The sequence below is a fragment of the Trachypithecus francoisi genome, unplaced genomic scaffold (genome assembly GCF_009764315.1).
Source record: "Trachypithecus francoisi isolate TF-2019V2 unplaced genomic scaffold, Tfra_2.0 Lachesis_group9, whole genome shotgun sequence".
NCBI classification, from domain to species: Eukaryota; Metazoa; Chordata; class Mammalia; order Primates; family Cercopithecidae; genus Trachypithecus; species Trachypithecus francoisi.
Window position 1 is genome coordinate 53,952,794 of NW_022681474.1, and position 24,283 is coordinate 53,977,076.

At 44.9% G+C, this 24,283-nt stretch overlaps 1 protein-coding gene across 3 annotated transcripts in view; it reads left to right on the top strand.

The window, feature by feature from the left end:
• WDFY4 (WDFY family member 4) overlaps positions 1-24,283 on the top strand; it is a 302,160-nt gene that overhangs the window by 92,051 nt on the left and 185,826 nt on the right. For all 3 annotated transcript variants that reach the window (XM_033209238.1, XM_033209235.1, XM_033209236.1), the window contains exons 16-24: positions 54-288; positions 723-799; positions 1,928-2,149; positions 3,237-3,415; positions 9,459-9,690; positions 11,601-11,746; positions 12,924-13,035; positions 13,764-13,954; positions 19,219-19,371. In XM_033209238.1, the coding sequence (XP_033065129.1) occupies positions 54-288; positions 723-799; positions 1,928-2,149; positions 3,237-3,415; positions 9,459-9,690; positions 11,601-11,746; positions 12,924-13,035; positions 13,764-13,954; positions 19,219-19,371 (1,547 nt within the window). The remainder of the gene's footprint in view (positions 1-53; positions 289-722; positions 800-1,927; positions 2,150-3,236; positions 3,416-9,458; positions 9,691-11,600; positions 11,747-12,923; positions 13,036-13,763; positions 13,955-19,218; positions 19,372-24,283) is intronic.

Genomic DNA, 24,283 nt, shown 5'->3' on the forward strand with positions numbered 1-24,283 from the left:
GGGCAGAAATGCTTTGAGCAGAGACACATCTCTTCTCCTGCTTGCTGCCCTAGGGTCACAGACTGCACAGGGCTCGGCTGAGGGGCCCTGGCAAGCTGCCCCAGATGCTGGCCTGCACCCTGGAGTCACACAGTCCCTGCAGCCCTTGGGGGAATCCCAGGATTCAACTACTGCCCTTCAGACGGCGCTGAGCCTCATCTCCATGACTTCCCCACGCAACCTGCAGCCTCAGAGGGCAGCCCTGGCCCCATCGTTTGTGGAATTTGACATGTCCGTGGAAGGTTATGGGTATGACAGGCTTTTACATATTTAAAATGTGCTTTATTAATTTTGCAGTGCCTCTAATGAATTATAATATTGGTTACAAACTTGTAGTTCCCATTGAATCTCACCATTCAGCAGAGGAAAATGTCTGGGTCATGGACACCCGCCTACTCAGTGGCCTCCCAGGGGCTGTGTCCCCAGCTATGGAGGGCCAAGACCCTCTTTCCCCTGGTGTGGCTGCATTCTGGAACACCCTTGCATCCTACCTCCAGTGCAGTTCCTTCACTTTGGCATCCTACCAGCACCAGCTGCAGTCCGTCCTTGGGACCTTGTGGTCTAAGGAGGGTTACAGCGCTGGCAGGAGGGTAAAGTGGGAAGATGTCATAGCCCAGGCTAGCTGTGTCAACGCAAGAGGTTGGCTTGCAGTCCAGTGATCTGAGACAATTTTCTGTTTCCAGCTGTTTGTTTATTCCGACCCTGTCTACAGTTATGGGAACCAGCACTGAGTACTCTGTCTCTGGAGGAATTGGGACAGGTAGGTGTTTTTCCCAGGTAGTTTAGCTCTCCATCCCTTCCCAAGTATGAGTCTTCAGATAGCCTTGATTGCAGATTTTTACTTGGTGTTTCAGGAAAGTGTGAGCTGCACTAGACATGGTGGCTTACACCTGTAATACCTGTAATTTGGGAGGCCAAGGCAGGAGGATTGTTTAAGGCCAGGAGTTCCAGGCTGCAATGAACTATGATTGAACCACTGCACTCCAGCTGGGCTACAGTGTAAGACCCAGTTTCAAAAAGAGAAAAGCAAACATGAGTCTTGCCTTTGGTCCTGAGTATCTGCAGATGAGTTGTTCTTCAACTTTGCTCCTCTTTTAGAGCAAGGTGTTCGGTTCATTGTGCATCCTAGGGGTCCAGCCCATAGCTAGGGATTCAATTGACATTGATGGACTGAGCCTAGGTTTGGCTCATTTTGCTGGTGACTGATGTAGGCTGAGATAGACACATTACCCGCCTTAGATCCCTCTCTAGAGAGAAATATGGGTTGGGCTGATAGCCATCGGGAACAGACCAATCTTTGGCAAGTGGCTCCTATGCACAGCACTGCACCCAGCTGAAAAACCACTGGGTGGAACAGTGCAAGTGCCTGATGCTGCCAGAGTCACACACTCTGTTAGGAGAATTGGGTTTGGGGTTTCTATGGGATCATGGGTGCTGGGGAGCCGTTGCCTTCATAACCTTTTTCCATGTGAGTTGGCACCAAGTCTGAGGACACAGCAGCTGATCCTGCCTGTTCCATGAGGACAATGGATCTGTCTGTATCGCCAACCCTGTTATGGGATGGGAGGGCACATGGCATTCTTAGACTAGTGCCCTTTCCCATCCAAGTTTCAGCTGAGCTAGGCCAAGGTCCTCTGCCCCACAGAGCACACTGCTTGGCTGTAGATCAGCTGATCAAGGGCCCACATGTGATGGACCTCAGGGAGATCGAGGTCTTCTCTGCTCCTTTGGCAAGGCAGCGTGTCATAATGGGGAGGAGACAACTGGTGATTAGGCAAGGCACCCAATAGGTGCTGCAACCAGGCTAAATCAGCACCACAGTGAATCTGAACATACTTGCTCAGCAGGGCAGAAAAAAGCCTGAGGGCATGCCTGTGTTCCTACCCAGGTGCCACCAGACCATTCCCTCCTCCCGGAGGCCTGACCTTCTCCTGTTGGTTCCTGATCAGCCGGCACGGAGCTGCCACTGAGGGCCACCCGCTGCGCTTCCTGACGCTGGTGCGTCACCTGGCCAGGACCGAACAGCCCTTTGTTTGCTTCTCTGTCAGTCTCTGCCCAGACGACCTCTCCTTGGTTGTTTCCACAGAAGAGAAGGAGTTTCAGCCTCTGGGTAAGGTGCTGGGATCCAAAGCCAGTTTCATCCACATGTCAGGAAAATGGGGCTAAGTCAGAAGCTGTCAACACAGGTGTGGTTAGAAACCTGGTGACCTTCTGTTTCTCCTCATCCTTTGAAATTGCTCCCTTGGATTCCACACCTGGTGAAAGGTCTACAATATTTGTTGTGGTTCACTGTGGCCTGGGCTCTAGGCTTGTAAGTGTCAGGCAGATGAGTCCCCAGCCCTTGGCACAGCTTCAGAGATGATGCTCAGTGACTTTCCAGAAACTTCGCCCTGGCAGAACAGTCACAATGGGACCCAGGGCTTTGCCTCACTGGGACACATGCTGCATCCTCTCCTATGTGAGGTTTGTGAAGAACACACACAATTTAGCTGGAGCCAAAGCAGCTACAGACACTTCCACATATGCTTAACCCCAAACCCAGAAGGCTGGCCCTTGCTTGGCATGGCACCCAGGGCCACCCCTCCTTTGGCCATGCTAGAGGCCAGCCCTGGCTCTGCCCTATGGAGCCCAGCATTGTCCTCCAGGCCCATTTGCCTGAGATGGTCAAGTCCAGTGGATTCTGGCCACTTGTTATTCTCCTGTGTCCTGGGAGTGTCACTGTTTCATAAGGAAAAACAGTGGGAGGCCCTATGAAACAGTGGGGGTGGCTGACGCCCTTGTACACAGCACAAATGCCTATCCAACTCTCTGGGACTCAGTCTGCAATGGAGTCTCTGTGGAGGTAGTCTACCTTGGGGTAGACCTGAAGCGTAGTTTCTGGGTTTGAATCCTGGCTGCATGACCTTGGACAAGTCACCCAACCTCTCTGTGCCTCAGGATGGTAAATTGGATATGTGTGAGCACCTACTTCACAGGGCTATGACATGAGTTGATATTTGTAACATGCTTAAAACTGGCACAAAGGAAGAGCTCAAGGAATGATTGTTGCTGCTGTTGTCATTTTTCATGAGAGGAGGGGCTAGGGCTCCATGGTACAAGGCCCACAGTGGTTGACATCTCTCTGTGCCCTCCCCATTCTCCTGGGTTCCTGCAGCGTAGCACCACACATGAGACTCAGTGTTAATGCTGTCTTCCAGATGTCATGGAACCTGAGGATGACTCTGAGCCTTCTGCAGGACGCCAGCTTCAGGTCAGGTGTGGCCAGCTCCTGGCTTGTGGTCAGTGGCATCACTTGGCTGTGGTTGTCACCAAGGAAATGAAAAGACATTGTACAGTTTCCACCTGTCTGGATGGACAGGTCATTGGCTCCGCCAAGGTGAGATGGCTCCTCCAAGCTGCACTTGCCCCACAACTGTACTGCCGGCTGCTACCCTGAAGTGACCTTGGTTTCATTCTATGTTTTTTATTGTTGTTGCTTTTGTTTATTTATTACTGGTAGGGCTGGCATCTAATGAAATCCCGCTTACTGTTCAGGAAACTTGAGTGAGCTCAGACATGAAAAGGACATCTTTAGAAAATGCACTGAAAGTCACACAACCAGGGCAGAAGGCAAGATGTGCATCCAGATCTCTAAGAATAGTCATATTCATGAAAATAGAAAACTCCAGAATGAACAAAGCAAAGCTTCTCATTTTAAGGGGCAAACTCCTCAGGAAGGTCTGGGCAGGGCCTAAGGTATGACTTTTCCAAGAAGCTCCCAGGTGTGGCCAATGCAGCTCATCTTTGTATCACACGGAGGAGCAGGGCACTAGAGTGTGCAGACACCAACACATGTCGCCAGATTTAGAGCAAAAACCATGAGGAAGGTAATGGAATGCAGATGTATAGCTGAAGGAAGCATCTCATGGCTGTCATTTAGAGACACTCCAGATACAAGAGGAAGCTGGGAAAAGGTGGAGCTGGCAGGAGCCGGCAGCCATTGTCAGAGAGGAGAGAGCCCAGAAGACCACAGAGGGCAGGTACAGTTGGATTTTCACACAGGTTCCAGGGAGAGCATCCCAATCTGGCTGCATTTTAGAATCACCTGCAAAGGCTTTTTAAAGTTCTCTTGCACAGGCTGCACCCAGAATAATTACATCAGAATCTCTGTGGGTCAGGTAATTTGACAATTTACTAATGTTTATAAAATTTTCTAGGTGATTCTAATATGCAGCCAGAATGGAGAACCTTACATACACAGGGTTTCTTGATTCCCGCTAAATGCCATAGTGTTCCTCCCCCAACCCTGTCCAGTTGTGACCACCAATAACATCTCCAGACATTGCCAAATATCCCCTGGGAGTCAAAACTGTTCCAGGTTAAGAGTCATTAGGCAAGAATAAATTCTTAGTCCCAAGTTATGTGGGACCCATATAGGTGAATTTGATACCATCTTCTGGTAAAGTTCTGTTATCAGAAAAAGGCAGTGGTGACCAGAAAGATTTTTTTTTTTTTTTTTTTTTTGAGATGGAATTTCGCTCTTGTCATTAGGCTGGAGTGCAATGGTGCGATCTCGGCTCTCTGCAACCTCTGCCTCCCATGTTCAAGCAATTCTCCTGTCTCAGCCTCCTGGCTAGCTGGGATTACAAGCGCCCACCACTATGCCCACTAATTTTTGTATTTTTACTGAAGACGAGGTTTCACCATTCTGTTCTCAAAATCCTGACCTCAGGCCCTCCCAAAGTTCTGGGATTACAGGCGTGAGCCACCATGCCTGGCCAAACGGAAAGATTTTGATAGGGACATTGAAAAAACAAGTCCTTCAAAACATAGTTGACCTTTACTCCAATTATTAACAATATCAGTCCTCCTTCTTTCCCTTTCTGTCTTTCTTCTTCTCCTCATTAAATATTTATTGAGCATCTATTATATGTTAGCTAATATTTTAGGTACTAAAAATTGTTTATGTCTATAAGCTAAAGACCTCCAGGAACATACATATAGTATAAGGTGCTAAGAATTGTTTTAGGTTCTAAGAATTATTTATGCTTATAAGCCAAAGACCTCCAGGAACATACATATAGTATAAAATAAAAATTATATTTAAACTGACTGTAGTGACAGATTCCCTACCCCATAGGGTAGTAAGGAGTTAGGAGTGGCTTGTTACAGAAACTGTGCTTATTTTAGGTGATTTTTAAGAGGGCTTAAAGAAGTGGAGGTCCATCTGTTCTGAATTGGGTGCTGTCGGAAAGGGGCGCAATTTGGTGACTGTGAATGTTAATAACTTTTATCCAGAAGGCAGAGACGCGGAAAAGGGCTGGACTTGTTGTTAGAGAGGAAGCAGAAGTCCCTCACATTAGTTGGGATGGGATGTGTGGTGTCTTTTGTGGTTGCAATGTCTTTGTTTTTATCTGTTTAGGCTTGATTACTGAGTTCACTTGTTCTTGTCTTCTTTCGCAGAACATGTTGATATTGTGGTGAAATACCTCATATACCTTGAGGCATGTCTTATTGATGTTTGTACCTTCCTTGAACTTGGCACAGGGGCTGACACACAGTGAGCATGCAATAAACACTTGATGAACTGAATTGAATGTGCAGCCACAGGAGGAACATGACTGGCTGGTAGTGTGGTTGGGTGAAGTGGTACAGGCATTAACATCCTCTCTGAGGGACCTACTAAACCTAGGGCCATCAGCAGGGAGGCCAGGAGGGGTGTGTTGCTATATGGAGTGGCCAAAACCAAGACTGACAGAGTCCTCTTTCCAAAATAATCTCAACAAGTTGGGTCAGGACCAGTAAGTGAAACTCAATCGGGATAAACATAAAGGTCTGTGTTTTGATGCTGACATCTGTTGGGCAAGAGTAAGATGTGAAAACTCTAGCTTAGTCTGACTAGTTTAACAGCCCTTCTCAAAATGCTGAGCCTTTGTTTTTATTGCCAAAGGAAACTTAGATAAATTTGGAATGGTATAGAGCGTTTTAACAGCTTGAATTGGGCAAAATGATTTGGGAACGATCTTAGACATTAGACATTTATTAGTCAACCTGAACAGGGCAGTGTGCATACACTGGGAATTTGGGAAGAGAGGGGCAAGGTGGGTTGGAGGGGTGAGTGGTGCTTCAGTGTGGGAGAGAGAGGAGGACTCTGAGCCTGCGAGAACAGAGAGAGAAGAGAGTACAGAAGACCATACTCCTGGCAAGGCTTGGTGGCTGAAAAATTGGTTTGTTTTTATTTGAAAATCTCATTTAATTGGTAGGGTGAAAAAGAATATTTCTGAAATTATGTAAACTCTCATTTAGAAAAATACAGTCATCCCTCAGTTTCCTCAGGTGATTGGCTACAGGACCCTTCTTGGATACCAAACTGCATGGATACTCAAGTCCCTTAAATAAAATGGTGTAGTATTTGCAAATAACAGATGCATACCCTCCTGCATGCTTAACTAAGCTCTAGATGATTTATAATACCTAATACAATGTGAATGCTACATAAATAGTTGTCATTCTGTATTTTTTATTGTTATAGCACTATTTTTATTGTCCTTTTTCCTGAATATTTTTGATCCAAAGTTGGTTGAATCCGAGGATATGGAACCCCCAGATATGCAGGGCCAATTGTGCATATTTATAAACATATTCTTATATTTAGTGATTTTATAGTAATTATAAGAATAATATAAATGCATTTTGAAATAGCTCAAAAATAGAGAAAAGAAGATTTGCTACCCTCCTGCTACTTTATCATATTTTGTAATTTCAGTTTTATCCCTTTAAAAAAATAGTGTGGCTTCAATGTATAGAAAATCTTGTATACTGCTTAGTTCATTTAACCTCTCATTTAACCTAACACTTAGGCTATATGGTATAGCCTATTGCTTCTAGGCTACAAACCTAGACAGCATGTTGCTATACTGAATACTGTAGGCAGCTGTAACACAGTGGTATTTGTGTATCTAAACACTCTAAACATGGAAAAAATACAGTAAAAATATGATATTATTATCTTATGGACCACCATTGCATATGTGCTGTGACACTGACTTGGAACATTGTAATGTAGCACACAGCAATATATGGAAGTATACTTGGAAATTCATCCAAATTTTTGCCTGTATCCATACTTCGTTCTTTTTTATTTCTGAGTAGTATTTCAAGGTATGGATATGCCATAGTTTGTTTAGTCATTTATCCATTGAAGGACATCTGGGATGTTTCAGGTTTGGGCCATTACAAATAAAGCTTTGTGAGCATTTGTGTATGGGTTTTTGTGTGAGTTTAAGTTTTCATTTATCTGGGATGAATTCCAAGAGTTCAATTGCTGGTTTCTATGGTAATTGAATGTTTAGTTTATAAGAAACTGCCAAACTATTTTGAAAATGATTTCATCATTTGACATTTCTGCTAACAATGAATGAGTGAGGCAGTTTTTCTGCACTTAGCGTTGTCACTATTTTTATATTAGCCATTATGATAGCTGTGTAGTGATAGCTCACTGTGTTTTTAATTTGTACTTCCTTAATGGCTAATGAGGTTGAACATCACCTTTTCATGTGCTTATTTGCCATCTGTATATTCTCCTCAGTGATGTCCATCCATATTTTTTGCCCATTTTCTATTTTCTAATTGCATTGTTTGCTTTTTTTTTTTTGAGATGGAGTCTCGCTCTGTTGGCAGACTGGAGTAAAGTGGTACAATCTTGGCTCACTGCAACCTCCACCTCCCAGGTTCAAGCGATTCTCCTGCTTCAGCCTCCAGAGTAGCTGGGACTACAGGTGCCCGCCACCATGCCCAGCTAATTTTTGTATTTTTAGTAGAGATGGGTTTTTCACTATGTTGGCCAGGATGGTCTCGATCTCCTGACCTCGTGATCTGCCCACCTAGGCCTCCCAAAGTGCTGGGATTACAGGTGTGAGCCACCGCACCTGGTCGCATTGTTTACTTTTTTAAACTGTTAAGCTTTAAGGGTTTTAAAATATATACATGTATGTGTGTGTCTATACATACACACACATATATATATATTCTAGATACTAGTCCTTTGTTAGATACGTGATTTGCAATAATTCTTCCTAGTCTGTAGCATGTCTTTTAATCCTCTTTCACATGGGTGAAGTTTCTGGTTTTGCTGAAGTATAATTCATTAGTTTTTCCTTATATGACTCATGCTTTTGGTGTCATTTGAGAGTATTTTGCCCAGCCCTAGGTCCTGAAGATTTTCTCCCATTTTTTTCCTAATAATTTTCTAGTTTTACATTTTACACTTGAGTTTGTGATCAATTATGAATTAATTTTTGTATAAGATGTAAGGTTTAAGTTCATTTCTTTGCCTATGGATGTTCAATTGCTCCAGTACCATTTGTTGAAGAGTCTATCATTTCTCAATTGAATTGCTTTTGCATCTTTGTCAAAAATCAGGTGAGCCTACTTATAAGTTTATTTCTGGGTTCTCTATTCTGTTGCATTGATCTATGTGACAATCTATGTGATTATTTTTATACCAATGTCACACTATATTGATTTTATAGCTATATAATAAGTCATTATTAGAGTAGTTCCTCCCCCAAATTAATTCTTCTTTTTCAGAATTGTTTAAGCTGTTCTAGGGCCTGTGCCTTCCCATACACAGTTTAGCATTAGCTTGTTTATGACTACAAAAACCTTGCTGGAATTCTGATAGTCTACAAAAAACCTTTCTGGAATTGCATTATACCTACTGATCAACTTGAGGGGAAATAACATCTTTACTATAGTGAACCTTTCTATCCATGAACCTGGTATGTCTCTCCATTTATATAGGTCATCTTTGACTTTTTCCATCATCACTTAGGAATTTTCAGTATACAGATCCTGTACTTGTCTTACTATTTCATTTTCTTGTACATAATTGTAAGTGTTATTGTGTTTAATTTTAGTTTCTGTTTATTGTTAGCCTACAAAAATAAAATTGATTTTTGTGTATTGATCATGCATCCTGTGACCTTCCTGAATTCACTTATTAGTTCTAGGATATAAAAAAAAATTCCTTGGAACTTTCTACATGGACATGTCATCTGAAAATAGAAACAGTTCTGTTTCTTCCTTTCCACTCTGTATGTATGTAATTGTTGTTCATACATAAAACTTTATTAATTTGCCAATACTAGGCATTTAGGTTCTTAGCAGATTGACTGAGATAAAAAAGGTGGACTTTTTTTGTTTCTTAATATTTTTTATCAAATTTATTTTCAGAAGGACAGTGTCAGTTTTTTACTCCACATTTAATAACTTGTTTTGCTGCATACTTCTGAGGTTTGTGAATTATATTTTAATTTTTTAGATAAAATACATTTTTACTATGAGATGAGAATAAGATGCATCATGTTATATCACTTTGTATTTACTTGATTAACTCTGAGATCAAACACTACTTACTCTTGTCCTTTTTATTTTAACAGATGTTATACATCCAGGCTCTACCAGGGCCTTTCCTTTCTATGGATCCATCCGCATTTGTGGATGTTTATGGATATATTGCTACCCCTAGAGTTTGGAAACAAAAATCTTCATTAATCTGGCGTCTTGGCCCCACATACCTCTTTGAAGAAGCCATTTCAATGGAAACTCTGGAAGTTATTAACAAACTTGGCCCAAGATATTGTGGTAACTTCCAAGCTGTGCATGTCCCAGGTATGGAGTGTTTTGATTTACAATGTTCTTGCTGATATTAGTTTTTAAATGGACATCTGGTTATTTATAGCGTATTTGCAGAGAACAAGCTCAGTGTTAAGGTCAGTCATTAGGGAAGACCTCTGTAATTGTATCATTATACATTTACAACCCAAGAGAAAATGTCACAGAAAAGGAAACGACAATATCTTCAGATTTCAACTCCAAAGTCCCTAATGGGGAAGAGGTGGGTTGGGTAATACCATCAGCAAAGAAAGAGAGAAGAGAATGAGACAAATAAGTCACATTGCTTTTAATGAAGAAGCTTTTTAACTAAAGTATACTGTTGTCTTCAATTATTAAACAGGCAGACAAAACATCCACATTTTCATTATTGATTGTCGTTATTCAAGCAGGGAGCATTGCTCTCTGTGCTCCGTCAAGTCAAAGGGGTCAGCTCCCATCTGGAAAGAATGATAAATGAATCTATGTCAGCAGCCTGTATGTGCTGAAGGGCGATTGAGTGCTGTTGAGCATTTCTGTCTCCAGGCCCATGATGTCTTTGAATTTCATTTCCTGTGGCAAATAGCACTGGCCAGAGCAATGGGACGAGGTCAGGTCTAGAGCCAAAGTCTTAGCAATTCTATATTCATACCACCCTTCTCTACTAGCACAGTGGGTCTCATTGACTTAAAGACCAGTATGTTAATTCAAACTGGGATGTTTGCCATGGCTGTGCAGCTCATTGAAAATTAGACATTTCAGTTCAGCCTATTTCAGGTCAGGTTTCTTGTCACTTAGCAGTTTGGTTTTAGGGAGTGAGGTTATATACTTGACAGATGTTTTAAGCTCTGGTAGTTTCGCACCTGGAGTGCATCTATTTCATGGTAAGACAAATCTTGGGAGAGTTCACCACAGTGTTCTCTCCTCCTCCTCCTCCTCCTCCTCCTCTTCCTCTTCCTCCTCCTTCTTCTTCTTCTTCTTCTCCTTCTTCTCCTTCTTCTTCTTCTTCTTGTTTCTCCTCCTCCTCCTCCTTCTTCCTCCTCCTCCTTCTTCCTCCTCCTCCTCTTCTTCTTCTTCTCCTTCTTCTTCTCCTTCTTCTTCTTCTCCTCCTCCTCTTCCTCCTCCTCCTCCTCCTCTTCTTCTTCTTCTCCTCCTCCTCCTCCCCTTCCCCTTCCTCCTCCTCCTCTTCCTCCTCCTCTTCTCCTTCTCCTCCTCCTCCTCTCCTCCTCCTTCTTCTCCTTCTTCCTTCTTCTTCCTTCTTCTTCCTTCCTCCTCCTCCTCCTCCTCATCCTTCTTCTTCTTCTTCTTCTTCTTCTCCTTCTTCTCCTTCTCCTTCTCCTTCTCCTCCTCCTCCTCCTCCTCCTCCTCTCCTCTCCTCCTCCTCTCCTTCTTCTTCTTCTTCTTCTTCTTCTTTCTTCTTCTCCTTCTTCTTCTTCTCTTCTTCTTTTTGATAGACTCTCACTCTGTCGCCCAGACTGGAGTGCAATGGTGCTATCTGGGCTCACTGCAACCTCTGCCTCCCTGGTTCAAGCCACACTCCTGTCCCAGCCTCCCAAGTAGCTGGGAATACAGACATGTGCCACCATGCCATGATTTTTTGTACTTTTAGTAGAGACGAGGTTTCACCATGTTGGCCAGGCTGGTCTCGAACTCCTGACCTCAAGTGATCTGCCTGCCTCGGCCTCCCAAAGTGCTGGGATTACAGGCATGAGCCACCACACTCAGCCCAGAGTTTTCTATAAGCATCAGACAAGAGGGTAAAACAAATGACATGCAAACATACAATGTGCAAAAACATGCAATGTGACAACATACAAACTTCCTCTCAGTGATTATTTTGCTGTGTGACACAGATATTAAATTGTATGAGGAGTAATTTCCTTCTCTGTAAAGTGAGACTAGAAACCAATAAACATGTATTGTTACAGGGGAGGACCTGGACAGTGAAGCCACACCCCTTGTTGCAGAAGAAAGAGTTTCTTTTGGACTTCACATAGCCAGCTCCTCTATCACCAATGTAGCGGACATCAGAAGTGCTTACAATGAGGTGGACAGCCGTCTGATCGCCAAAGAAGTACATCTTCTAACTTCATTGCTAATCTCTGTTAGAATCTTGGTTTCATGGCTTGCTTTAGCTTTCAGTGCTTAAGTAGACACTACTTCATGTTTGCACATGTATAGATGGATACACACATACATGTTTCCCACTTCATTTGTTAAAATATCCTATGCCTCCTCACCCACTGACGTCCTCCAAGACTAAGCCTTTCACTTATAATTATTCAGAGAAGAAAAATCATAAATAAAAGAACAAGAACAAATGACAGGTTTTAAATACCTTTGCAGCATTGAAAACACTATTGAGCTTCCCTAGTCCTGGGTATTAATGACCCACTAACACTGAGGGATTTTTTAATTTTAATTTTTTTATTTTTTTACAGATGGGATCTCTCTATGTTGCCCAGGCTGGTCTTAAACTCCTGGGCTCAAGTGATCCTCCTGCTTCAGCCTCCTGAGTAGTTGGGATTACAGGTGTGAGTCATAGCACCCAGTATTGCTGTGATTAAAACAACAAACAAACAAAAAACAGTAAATTTTCAAAACAACAAGAAGATATGTTTATAGATGGGGATGCCATTAAATTTACTTCCAAATTTTGCATAAAGAGCTCTTTTGCTTAGCACTGATGAAAACTTGCTGATTTGTTTATATTGTCTTCACTCTCATGGACAGAGGGTACCCCCAGAGGATGGGGAGTCAGGAACCAGGTCCTGTTGATCATGAAAGTTGTGACTTAGCAGCAACACACTGCTTTCTGATATAGGAGGCCAGGATTCCTTTCTTCTTGCCCCTTTGACACCTGTAGAGACTGGGCTCCCAGAGCCTGAACAAACCTAGTCTGAGAAGGTGGCAGCCCTCACCTTGGTAGCGCTGTTCCCTCTGAAAGTGTCCTTGGGTCCCTCTTGCTCTTCTTAGCACCTCACTGTAAGCACGTGGGACACTGGTGGCTCAGACCGTATTACTGAAGCTGCTCACTTAAATTCAGCCACAGCCTGGGGGGCAGAATGCATGAGCCTGAATTTTGGCTTCAATCTGCTGACATTGGTTCAATTGCTATTCATTCGCTGATCATTGCTCATGGAGTGTCAGCACTGGGCCAGGTCCCAGAGGGCCTGCCCTCCAGGAGCTCGTGGACAACACTTCTTCTTTTGCAGGAGTTTCTTAGGACTAATTGCTGCTCATTTCTCTAGATGAACATTTCATCCCGTGACAATGCCATGCCCGTTTTCTTGCTGAGGAATTGTGCTGGCCACCTGTCAGGGTCTCTGCGGACCATTGGAGCTGTTGCTGTGGGTCAATTAGGTATGTTCAGCTGGGAAGTTTTGCTGCTATTTGGAAAGCAAGGTTTGTGCTGTCATGGCTTGTGCACCCTGGGGTTCTGGAGTGATGTGCTGGAGAACCAGGATGGGGATGACCAGAGTTGGGAGTGAATCCAGCAAGAGAGCCTCCCAGAAAGCATGAGGATCTGTTCACCTGGCCACATCTGACAATCAGTAGGGGGCTCAGCTACTAACCAGGCTGCTGTCTGTGACAGCAGGAACCTGTCTATCTAGTGAGCACAGTGGGGCTTTTGAGTAGAAGCACTGATTGTGGTTGTTTGAGTGAAAACTGCTGGTCACCATTCAGTTGAGCAATAGCAAGGCAACAAATTGGTGCAAGTGCCCTGCCCAGCAGGATCTAGAGGACAGGCAAGAGCAATGGGTTGATAGAACAAAAGGGATACTGAGGCTCAGGGATCTGGCTCATCCAGCACTCTGGAGTGAAGGCAGAGGGTGGCAATCTGAAATACTCTGGGCTGTTCAGCCTTCTGATGGCAAAGAAACGACTTAGCACAGTACAGTATCTCCCAGCCACATAAGACTTTCAGAGCCTCCTGCTCTTCCTCCCAGCCTGTCCCAGGTGCACAGGCCCCTCTGGCTGTGGGTGGATGGTAGCACTGGTAGCTCATTGGTCCTCCTGTGCTGTTGAGGCATTTCCCATTGCAATGAAGCTGTGACATGTTGATGAAATGCCCACTTTATGTCACATAGGGGTGAGGGTGTTCCACTCCAGCCCTGCTGCCAGCAGCCTGGACTTCATTGGTGGGCCTGCCATCCTCCTGGGTCTCATCTCCTTAGCGACAGATGATCATACCATGTATGCGGCTGTGAAAGTTCTGCACTCAGTCCTGACCAGTAATGCCATGTGTGACTTCCTGATGCAACACATCTGTGGGTACCAGGTAATCCCATCCTCCCACCTGGGACTGAGACTCCCCAAAGGGCTGTCATCCCCAGGGAACAGGGACAAGCATTGCTTGCCCCAGTAGCATTCCCTCCAGGGTGACTTCTAAAGAAGGGGGGCTGAAAGCCCTTGGGTTCTGAGACCAGCAACTTCGCAGCAGAGGAGGGGCAGGTGACAGCCAGCCCAAGAACTCTGCTCAGGATGAGGATGCTCACCTGGCTGTGGCTTCTGGCCCTTTTCACTGAAAAATTCCAGTGTCATTTGTGGTGGTCTCCCCACCTTGTCTCTAGCATGGTGGCTGAGAGCCCAGGCTGCAGAGCAGACTGCCAGAGTTTAAATCGCATCTTTTCTAATTTGCTGCTTAACCTTAGATGAGTTACTTATCCTCTGCCTGTTTCCTCACCTGTAAGATAAGGACTGTAATAGGGTTGCTGTGAGGATTAGATGATTTCACACAAGTGAAGAGGTTAGAATTACGTCAGGCCCAGAATAAGTGCTGAGTAAATATCAGTCATTTCCAGTTCTTAATCTCTTTGTGTGTCAGTTCCCTCATGTGTAAAGTGGGAATATGAGAGCACCTGTTTTGCAGGGTTGTGAGGACTGTGTTTATGTGTGTTGAGAGCTTAGAGGAGCACCTGCACAGGGGACCTGCTTTGCACATGTTTACTGTGATTGTCATTGCTACATAGAATTGGTAAAGTTAGATGAGACATGACCACCGCACTCAAGTAACTTCTCACATGGCTGGGAGGTGGCCAGGTGAAGAATTAGGAGGGCAGGGCCAGGGTCGGGCCAGGGTCGGAGTCTGGGCCATGTCATGGGTCTCACAGGTGGTGGAGGCTTCCTCTGGTGTGGGGGCTGCTGGGTGATTGGGGCAAAGCCTCCTGTGTCTCTGGATACTGGGTCAGGGTTTGAGCAGAAGAAAGCTGTATGATGGCCTTCCGGGCACTCACTGTCTCTGTCTGGACTACTGCCACAGCTGGACAGTAACCCCTTCCCCCAGCCAGTCCCTCATAGCCCAGTGATGCCAGCTGTAGCCCCACATCACAGATCTAATGGTGCCCCTCCTGTGTGTAAAACCTTCAAAGGCATCTGATTGCCGATACCATATCCCAAACTCCTTAGACAGGTTTTCAAAGCCATTCAAAACTGGCCACGGACCTTTCCTTCCAGCCCCACCTCCAATCCAGCCAACATTCCAGGCCATGCGCTCACCTCCCCAAATCCTGTACCTTCTCTGATCATTAAACAGCATATGACTTTGTGTGCCTGTGGCCTCTGCTCGGAGCACCTCTTTTTTTCTCCCTCAAGCACTCTCCTTCTGTTTTTCCAGATCAAGCTCAAATAGCAAAGGTAGCACTCTCTTCCTCCAAGTGAGCATGTGGCTGTCTCCTGGTCCCCTTGGCACTGTGGGCACACCCCGTTTTAACTGCTCTCGCACCCACACTGGGATGATCGGTCTACACATCTCTACTGGAATCTTCTAAAGATCCTAGTAGTTTTTACTCTTTGCTGGTGTGTTACTGACACCATGAAGACACTCAGTACGTGTTTTGGGAATGAGTAAATGGGTATGTCTGAGTTTATGCTAAAATTCAAGAATTGGGGATATTGGTACACAACGAGTTTCTTTGAATATGCTATTAAAGATAACAGTAGTAGAATCTATTCTAATACAGCACAAGGATATCTGCTGTGGCTAGGGATTTTAATAATTATTGTGACCATTTCTAAAAAGGCACAAATCAGTTCCTGCCCTCATGGGTGTATCTAGAAGGATAAAACAAGAACCAAAATAATTTTAATATAAATAAAAATGTAATCGGTGTCCAAGATTCATATCAAGAACTACTATACTTTGTGACTCACTGCCTACCTGGCTACCTTCCCAGAAACTCTGAGCTTCTTAGAAAGCTCAGACTACGTCAGGCTCACTGTATTCTCATTTCCCAGTCCTAGGGATGGGGGGTGGGCGCAGTGAGCTCTCAGTGAGGGTTCAGAAATGAGAACATCGTCTTGAGAGAAGGAACTACCCACCACAGAGGTACATAGCACCTGTTGTCACATGTAGGTAGAGGGGTCAAAAAGCATTTTGTTAAAAAGGAAGCTCATCAAGAGGTTCCCTGGAGACTGAGCTGGCTGAGCTTTCCAGGAAGAGATGGTAGAGACAAGGAGTGGCCCATGGATGGAATCTCTTTACTCAACTTAATTTATCAAATGCTTCCTAAGACCAGGCACTCTGCCAGGCACTAGGGATGTGAGGTGAACAAGTTGGGTTTAGTCCCTGTCTTCATGGTACTTACATCCAAGAAGGTGGACAGAAAAATACTGTTAGCATGAAGGAGAGTCTCTCAGATACCTCCTTTGAGTAAAGAACTCATCAGATTCAGAGGTTTATTGTACATTTACACATGAAGGCAGAAGGAGGAAATTTTAAAACTGTTATTCTGTCTTTAAAAAGGAAACATTTCAAATATTTATGTCTTTGGGGAAAATCAGAAGGAAAAGCTGGGTGGCAAGAGAGGTGATAAATGGCAGGTTTGAGTGAAGAAATCGTATTATTTTATTTTTGTTTTTTTAAACTTCCTTGCCCACTCTTTATAAAATATACCTCCATCCTCCCTCATCCTTTTCTAGGCATGTTTTCTTGCTTTGTGTTTCTTTGTAACCTGCATGTGCATTTGCATTATGTCTGCTTCTGTGTCACCTCGTTTGTGTCTGTTTCACCCCCAGACACATGCTTCATAAGGTGTGTGTCCTGCTTGTTTATTGCTGTACCCTAAGAACATGACATAGATAGTAGGTGCTCAGTTAGGATTTGGGAATGAATCAGTGAATGAAAACAGGGGTCTTCAATTTTGGCTTGCTCTTGCTCAGGAATGGATTTCTGATTATTTCTATCTGTTATTTCTGTCAACCTGATTTATCAGCCTCTTCTCAGACTAAATAATAGCCAGCTGAGTTTGACAGGATGGATGTTCTTAATATGGGGAAGGAGGAGGATACTATTCCAGACTAACATTAAAACACTCACAGGATCTGGTCTGGGTTCCTCCACAAGGCTAGGAGGAGAGGATGGTTGTGGAGCTGTGCATGGCATACCGAATGGAGGGTAGGGAGCCATAACCCTGCCACTGTGGGGAGTGTAGGTTCTGCCTCACAGGTGATGGGCAATCGCAGGAAGGCTGGGACAGGGAAACGGACTGACCGAGGTGTTAGAACACCCCTTGGCATCAGTGGAGAAGATGAGGCATGGGAATGAGGTTCAAACAGGTGCTGAGATAGAATCTGACATAATAGGAGCCTGTGTTCCTGACCTGGGGAGTCTCAGGATCTGTGAGCAGCCTGGGCAGGTGGCGCTGGAAAGGAGCCAGGGCGGTCCAGCAGGCTGCCGACAGGAAGGAAGGGAGATGCTGGGACATGCTCAGTGGGAAGTGTTTGTGAGACATTGAAGATGAAGTATCATGTGGGAGAAAAGGCTCTGGAGCTCAGGGGCAGGCTGTGCTGGAGGGGTAAATATGAGGGTCATCGCCACAATGATGATATTTAATCTAAGGAAATTGATGAAATAGCCAAAAAGAAGCTGTAGAGAGAGAAGAGGGTTGAGGGGGAAACAAAGAGGAGCTAACCACATAGAACTGGGAATGTAATTAAAACCCAGTAAAGGAGATTGAGAAGCAAGAGGGAAGAGAAACCAAAGACAGTTATGTCAAGGAATCTGAAAAAAGAATGTGTTTTGGGAAGGCGGGTGTGGTCAAACCATGCTAAATGCTGGTAAAGAATAGCACAAACTAAGGATGGAGGCGTCTTCTTTGGATTTGGCCACCTGAAAGTCCCTGGTGGCCTTTCTGAGGGAGGTGGCCAGGTGGAGGCAGTGGCTGGCTGATGCGGGTTGAAAAGACAATGTGAGGTGAGGATATGAAGCCAGGGCGTGTTGATATTGCTTTCTAGAAGTTTGCCTATGAGCAGGAGGAGCTGCGTAAGAGCTACAGAGATTAGGGATGGAGGGAGGGTTATTTTTACAATGACAAATACTAGAATATATTTGTACAAAGGAGGAAGAGATCCAGGGTTGGGCTGTGGAATCTTGGAGAGAACAGTTATCTCAAAGAGCAGTGTCCTTGAGATGGTGAGCAGTGGGATCCAGAGACCAGATAGATGGGAGAATCTGCTTGCAACAGGAAGGAATCTAACACATGTATTTGTGAATTTGGTGGTAGGAAGACAGAGTATTAGTATCTGATGGGTTCTGTCTTCTCAGGAAAGTATGAGGTCAGGTCGGGGAGAGGAAGAGAGGTTAGAGGAGAGAGGAGAAGCAATGAAACTATGATCTTTAGGATAAGAAAATACAGCTTATTAGAAAGACAGAGTTGGATTGCCAGACCCAACTGAGTGTCAGTTTGACATTTGACACTATTTGATGTAAAGTGAAGCCAGTCAGACTGAATGTTTTCTCATGCAACTTTTAGCCATCCCAATTATGTCTTGCTGTGGGATTTCATATATATTGAATAGTCCGGAAAGATATTGAGTCTTTTCTGATCACAAACAAGGCTTCCCAAGGGCACATTGCAAGAACATGTCTGGGAGGACAGGGAGAGAGGGCGGGCTGTGTTGGAGCCATGGATGGGGAATGGAGCCATGGATGGAAGGAGCTGAGACTACAGACGAGGTGACTCAAGACTCATCTGCCAATGGATGGCTGGGCAGACTGACTCGTGTGGAGGTGGAGTCAACAGAGATGTGAGGCTTGGTGGGACCCATCTTCTTAGTCTGAGACAAACTGGGTCACCAAATGTATGCTGGGACCCAAGTGCCTCCATGCTGGAATCGATGCTACACGTTGCTGGCTTCCCAGGGGCTGGTGCAACTGACCAGCACATCTGGCTGGGTGCAACCAGCCTCATGGGCAGGTGGTAGCTTCCCGTAAATGCAGCATTTATGGGATGGTTATGCATGTAAAGGACCCAGTAACAGAAAATTAGAAGGAGGCTTGAGAAGTGTGGGAGGAAACCAGGAGAGAATGGCATTCTGGAAACATGGAATAGATGCAGGGAAAAGTAAGGGCCCCAGTGAGAAGTCAGGTCACGGCACAGAAAAGTGGCCGCAGAAGTTGATGTGTATTTTTCTTCTGAGAACATGGGAATGAAGGATGGTAGCAGCAGGGAGCAGAAGGTTGCAGACTGGACTGAAACAAGTGGGTGAAGGGGGAAGCTCTAATGATGCATTCATGAGGAAACTGCTTTGTGTTAACCTTTTCAGATAATGGCGTTCCTCCTGAGGAAGAAAGCCTCTCTCCTGAACCATCGAATTTTTCAGCTGATCCTCTCAGTGGCTGGCACTGTGGAGCTGGGCTTCAGGTCATCTGCTATCACCAACACTGGTGTCTTCCAGCACATCCTCTGCAATTTCGAGGTAAATCAGAGATTGGCCCTTAGCCCTTCAGGAGTGTGTGTGATGGTAAATATGCTAAGTCTGGGCTTTCCCTTAAACCCAGCACGTCAGCTTCCCTCATAGTCATGATGGTAGGAAGAGGGAAAACCAAACAAGCCTGCCCAGAGGCCCTGGTTTGTAATGACATCCTGCCACCTATGGACTGTGTGGCTTTGGACGAATCTCTTGACCTCTCTGAGCCCCACTCTTTTTTTTTGGGTGAAGTGGAGACCTTCATTTCCTTGCAGGCTGTCGTGAGGGTTAAGCCAGATAGTATCTGAGAAAGGATTTTTAAACTGTAAATTAGCATATACATATGAGGGTAAAGAAAATGATCTCAGTTCCTTTGGGTGGTGTTTTGCTGTTTCCAAATGATTCTTGAAAGGGGTGAGTTGAGGGTCGCAGAAGGAAACGCCTGAGGCTGAGGAGCATCGCACAGAACTGCTTTGGGTGAATCAACCCATTCACAAAGCATCATTTACTGAGCACCCGCTGGGTCAGGTACTCGCCGTGTCCTGGAGACACAGTGAAAACTAGAACCCAGTCCTTCCCCACAGCCAGATGTGCCTGGGACACAGCCAAGGTGACACTGCAAATGCTAGGTGCCACAGTGAGGCAGGCACAGGGCATATGGGGAGTTGGAGTGAGCAGACAGTCAGAATTCAGGGGGAAAACAACCTTCCAGGTGGAGGGTATATGCTATTTGCAAACACTGTACATCAGAGTGAGAGCAGTCATGGGGACTTGAGAGCAAGTGGCTTGTTGGGGGCCTACAGGTTTGTGTTGGTTGCAAGAGCAAGAGAGAGAGAAGGCAGGCCCAGGGGGTTAGACTGCCCAGACTACGCTTTAGCCTGGGCATGTGGAGGTCCTCAAGAGAAGTTTCAAAATTCTTTCTTTGTTTATTAAAAAATTGATATATGTTTATTATAGAATATTTTTAAATGACAGAAAAGTGTGAGAGGGAAACTCCTGTTTCTAAGACCTACTTAATTCTTGTCACACCTGGATGCATTCTCTTGTAGTATTTTCTATACATAATACATTTAAAAAATCATAGTCATGATTATGCTGTAGGTATTATTTTGAGTCTAATCTTTTCTTGTATACCAAAAACATGTAAACATTTTCATTACAAACACTTACAAGCACTGTTCTGAGATCAGAATAATATTCTGTTATCCTGGTTTCTTCATCATTTCTCTATAGTCAAATTTTTAGATTCTTTCTATATTTTGTTATAAATTGTGTTATAGATGGCACTTTTGTGCAGATATTTCTCCCACTTTTAAAAACATTTTCTTAGAATAAATTATCAAAATTGAATAATGAGAATAAAGGAGTTATGAACAATTTTTAGATTGTTGATAAGTTTTACCAAACTTCTGATATCTAGGGATGTTAACTGTGGAATGACAGGTGAGAAGAGCCCTGAAGCAGGGAGATGGGTCATGAGATGATTGAAGAACTCCGGGTAGAAGATTTTGAAACCTAAACTGAGGCAAGGGTAATGGGAAAATGAGGGCAGCAGGTGAAAAAGCCATAACTTGAACCAGAAGTGACTTAGAGCCAAATGACAAGGGAAATACTATGTACCAAAACACCACAGGGCTGCTACTGAAGGCAGGACAAGAGGGAGACTGACAGTCATCAATGTATATATTATAAAAAGACAATATTCTTTGTATAATATAGATCAAGATTCGATTCAACTTCTAACTTCTAACTTCAGATCAAGAAGTTAGAATGACCAAACAAAATCAAAACTCAGAGAAAGAAGGAAGGAAACATATAAATGGGAACATAAATTAATAAAATAGGAAGAAAAAACATACAAAGGATCAACAAGGACAATTAATGTTTCTCCTAAAACAGACAAACCTCTGTTAAGATTGGCCAAGAAAAGAAGACAGAAGGCACAAATAAATAATATTAGGAAGGAAAATGGGAGAATACCACAGAATGAGCAATTAGAAAGGAAACAAGACAATTGGATTAGTAACTTTGTGCCAATAAATTAGAAAACTTAGCTTATTTGAGCAATCTCATCGAAAACAGAAGTTTTCAGAGCGCACTCTAAAATAAATAGAAAACCCCAATGATCCTAGAACCATCAAGTAAAGTGAGTCATTGGTTTAAAATCTGTTGAAACAAACAACAACCAGAAGGGAACGCCAGGCCGGGCACTCATAGGGAAATTCCACCAGTTGGGAAATAGGTTCTTTCTAGCTTCTTTAATGAGCTAATCTTGATGGCAGAACACAAAAGGACAGTACAGAAAATGAAAAAGTACAGACTAATCTTATTTGTAAATATAGGCATAAGAGCCCTAAATATAAGATTAGCCAGTTGAACCAGGCCAAGATAAATGTCCTGGTCCTGGATCTGAATCTGGAAAAGAGGATTGTGGAGGAAGCCATCATGGCCTGGAGAATGGGCTCCCTGTACACAAGGGAAAAGGAGATGTATATAAATGGCCATAAAACCCCACTAAATAAGATAGTGTATCTTGACTGCAACTGCTGCTGCCCCTTCTGAGATGCTGTGGCCATGCTCAGGCAGTCTGGCTCCAAGATGTCCTGGCCACCTGCATGGCCCAGGAATTACCGATGCAGGAACCCATCATGCTCCATTGCCTGCTACTAGCATGGCCATGGACACCACCCTTCCCCACCCCACCCTGAATAAAACTACCCCCCTCAGGAAACCTGGTGCTTTTAAAGCTGGATTTAAGAAAACAAACCACCAATAATAACCAGATGCTAAAAAGCAAAGCAAAGTGAAACAAAATGAAATGAAACAAAATAAAATTTAAAGATTGAGAGGAATTTCAAAAAGGGAAAAATGTTTCCCAAATGTCATGTTCTGCCTACACCAAGTAAAGTGAGGTGAGGGATGTGTACGTACCCATTGGAGGTCACTGACAGGCTTACTGACAAGTAAGTTGTGGGGTCAGAAGCCACTCAGAAGTAAGGAGAAGCAGCCGGGCTTGGTGGCTCATGGCTGTAATCCCAGTATGGGGAGGCCAAGGTGGGAAGATCACCTGAGGTCAGGAGTTCAGGACCAGCCTGGCCAACATGGTGAAATACTGTCTCTACTAAAAACACCTAAATTAGCTGGGCGTGGTGGTGGATGCCTGTAATCCTGGCTACTCGGGAGGCAGAAGCAGGAGAATCACTTGAACCCATGAGGCGGAGGTTGCAGTGAGCCTAGATCATGCCATTGCATTCCTGAGTGACAAGAGCAAGACTTCGTTTCAAGGCCGGGCACGGTGGCTCAAGCCTGTAATCCCAGCACTTTGGGAGGCCGAGACGGGCGGATCACGAGGTCAGGAGATCGAGACCATCCTGGCTAATACGCTGAAACCCCGTCTCTACTAAAAATACAAAAACTAGCCGGGCAAGGTGGCTGGCGCCTGTAGTCCCAGCTACTCGGGAGGCTGAGGCAGGAGAATGGCGTAAACCCAGGAGGCAGAGCTTGCAGTGAGCTGAGATCTGGCCACTGCACTCCAGTCCGGGCGACAGAGCGAGACTCCGTCTCAAAAAAAAAAAAAAAAAAAAAAGACTTCATTTCAAACACACAAACTAGAAGATGGCCGAATAGGAACAGCTCCAGTCTCCAACTCCCAGCGCGAGCGACACAGAAGACCGGTGATTTCTGCATTTTCAACTGAGGTACTGGGGTCATCTCACTAGGGAGTGCCGGACAATCGGTGCTGGTCAGCTGCTGCAGCCTGACCAGCGAGAGCTGAAGCAGGGCGAGGCATCGCCTCACCTGGAAGCGCAAGGGGGAAGGAAATCCGTTTTCCTAGCCAGGGGAACTGAGACACACAACACCTGGAAAATCGGGTAACTCCCACCCCAATACTGCGCTTTAAGGAAACAGGCACACCAGGAGAATATATCCCACACCTGGCCGGGAGGGTCCCACGCCCACGGAGCCTCCCTCACTGCTAACTCAGCAGTCTGTGGCGATCTATCCGCAAGGCAGCAGCGAGGCTGGGGGAGGGGCGCCCACCATTGCTGAGGCTTAAGTAGGTAAACAAAGCCGCTGGGAAGCTCGAACCGGGTGGAGCTCACAGCAGCTCAAGGAAGCCTACCTGTCTCTGTAAACTCCACCTCTGGGGACAGCCCACAGCTGAAGTCCAATAGGGGAAGCAGCAGGGGCCGGTGCAGATGCAAAGGACTCTGACAGCTTTGGGGAGAGCCGTGGATCTCCAAACGCAGAGGTTGAGATCCGAGAACGGACAGACTGCTTGCTCAGGTGGGTCCCTGACCCCTGAGTAGCCTAGCTGGGAGACATCCCCCACTAGGGGCAGTCTGACACCCCACACCTCACAGGGTGGAGTCACCCCTGAGAGGAAACTTCCAGAGGAAGAATCAGACAGGTACACTCGTTGTTCAGCAATATTCTATCTTTGGCAACCTCTGCTGCTGATACCCAGGCAAACAGGGTCTGGAGTGGACCTCAAGCAATCTCCAACAGACCAACAGACAGTCCTTCTGACTGTCAGACGGAAAACTATCAAACAGGAAGGACACCTATACCAAAACCCCATCAGTACGTCACCATCATCAAAGACCAGAGACAGATAAAACCACAAAGATGGGGAAGAAGCAGGGCAGAAAAGCTGGAAATTGAAAAAATAAGAGCACATCTCCCCCTGCAAAGGAGCGCAGCCCATCGCCAGCAACGGATCAAAGCTGGTCAGAGAATGACTTTGACGAGATGAGAGAAGAAGGCTTCAGTCCATCAAACTTCTCAGAGCTAAAGGAGGAATTACGTACCCAGCGCAAAGAAACTAAAAATCTTGAAAAAAGAGTGGAAGAATTGACAGCTAGACTAATTAATGCAGAGAAGATCATAAACGAAATGACAGAGATGAAAACCATGACAT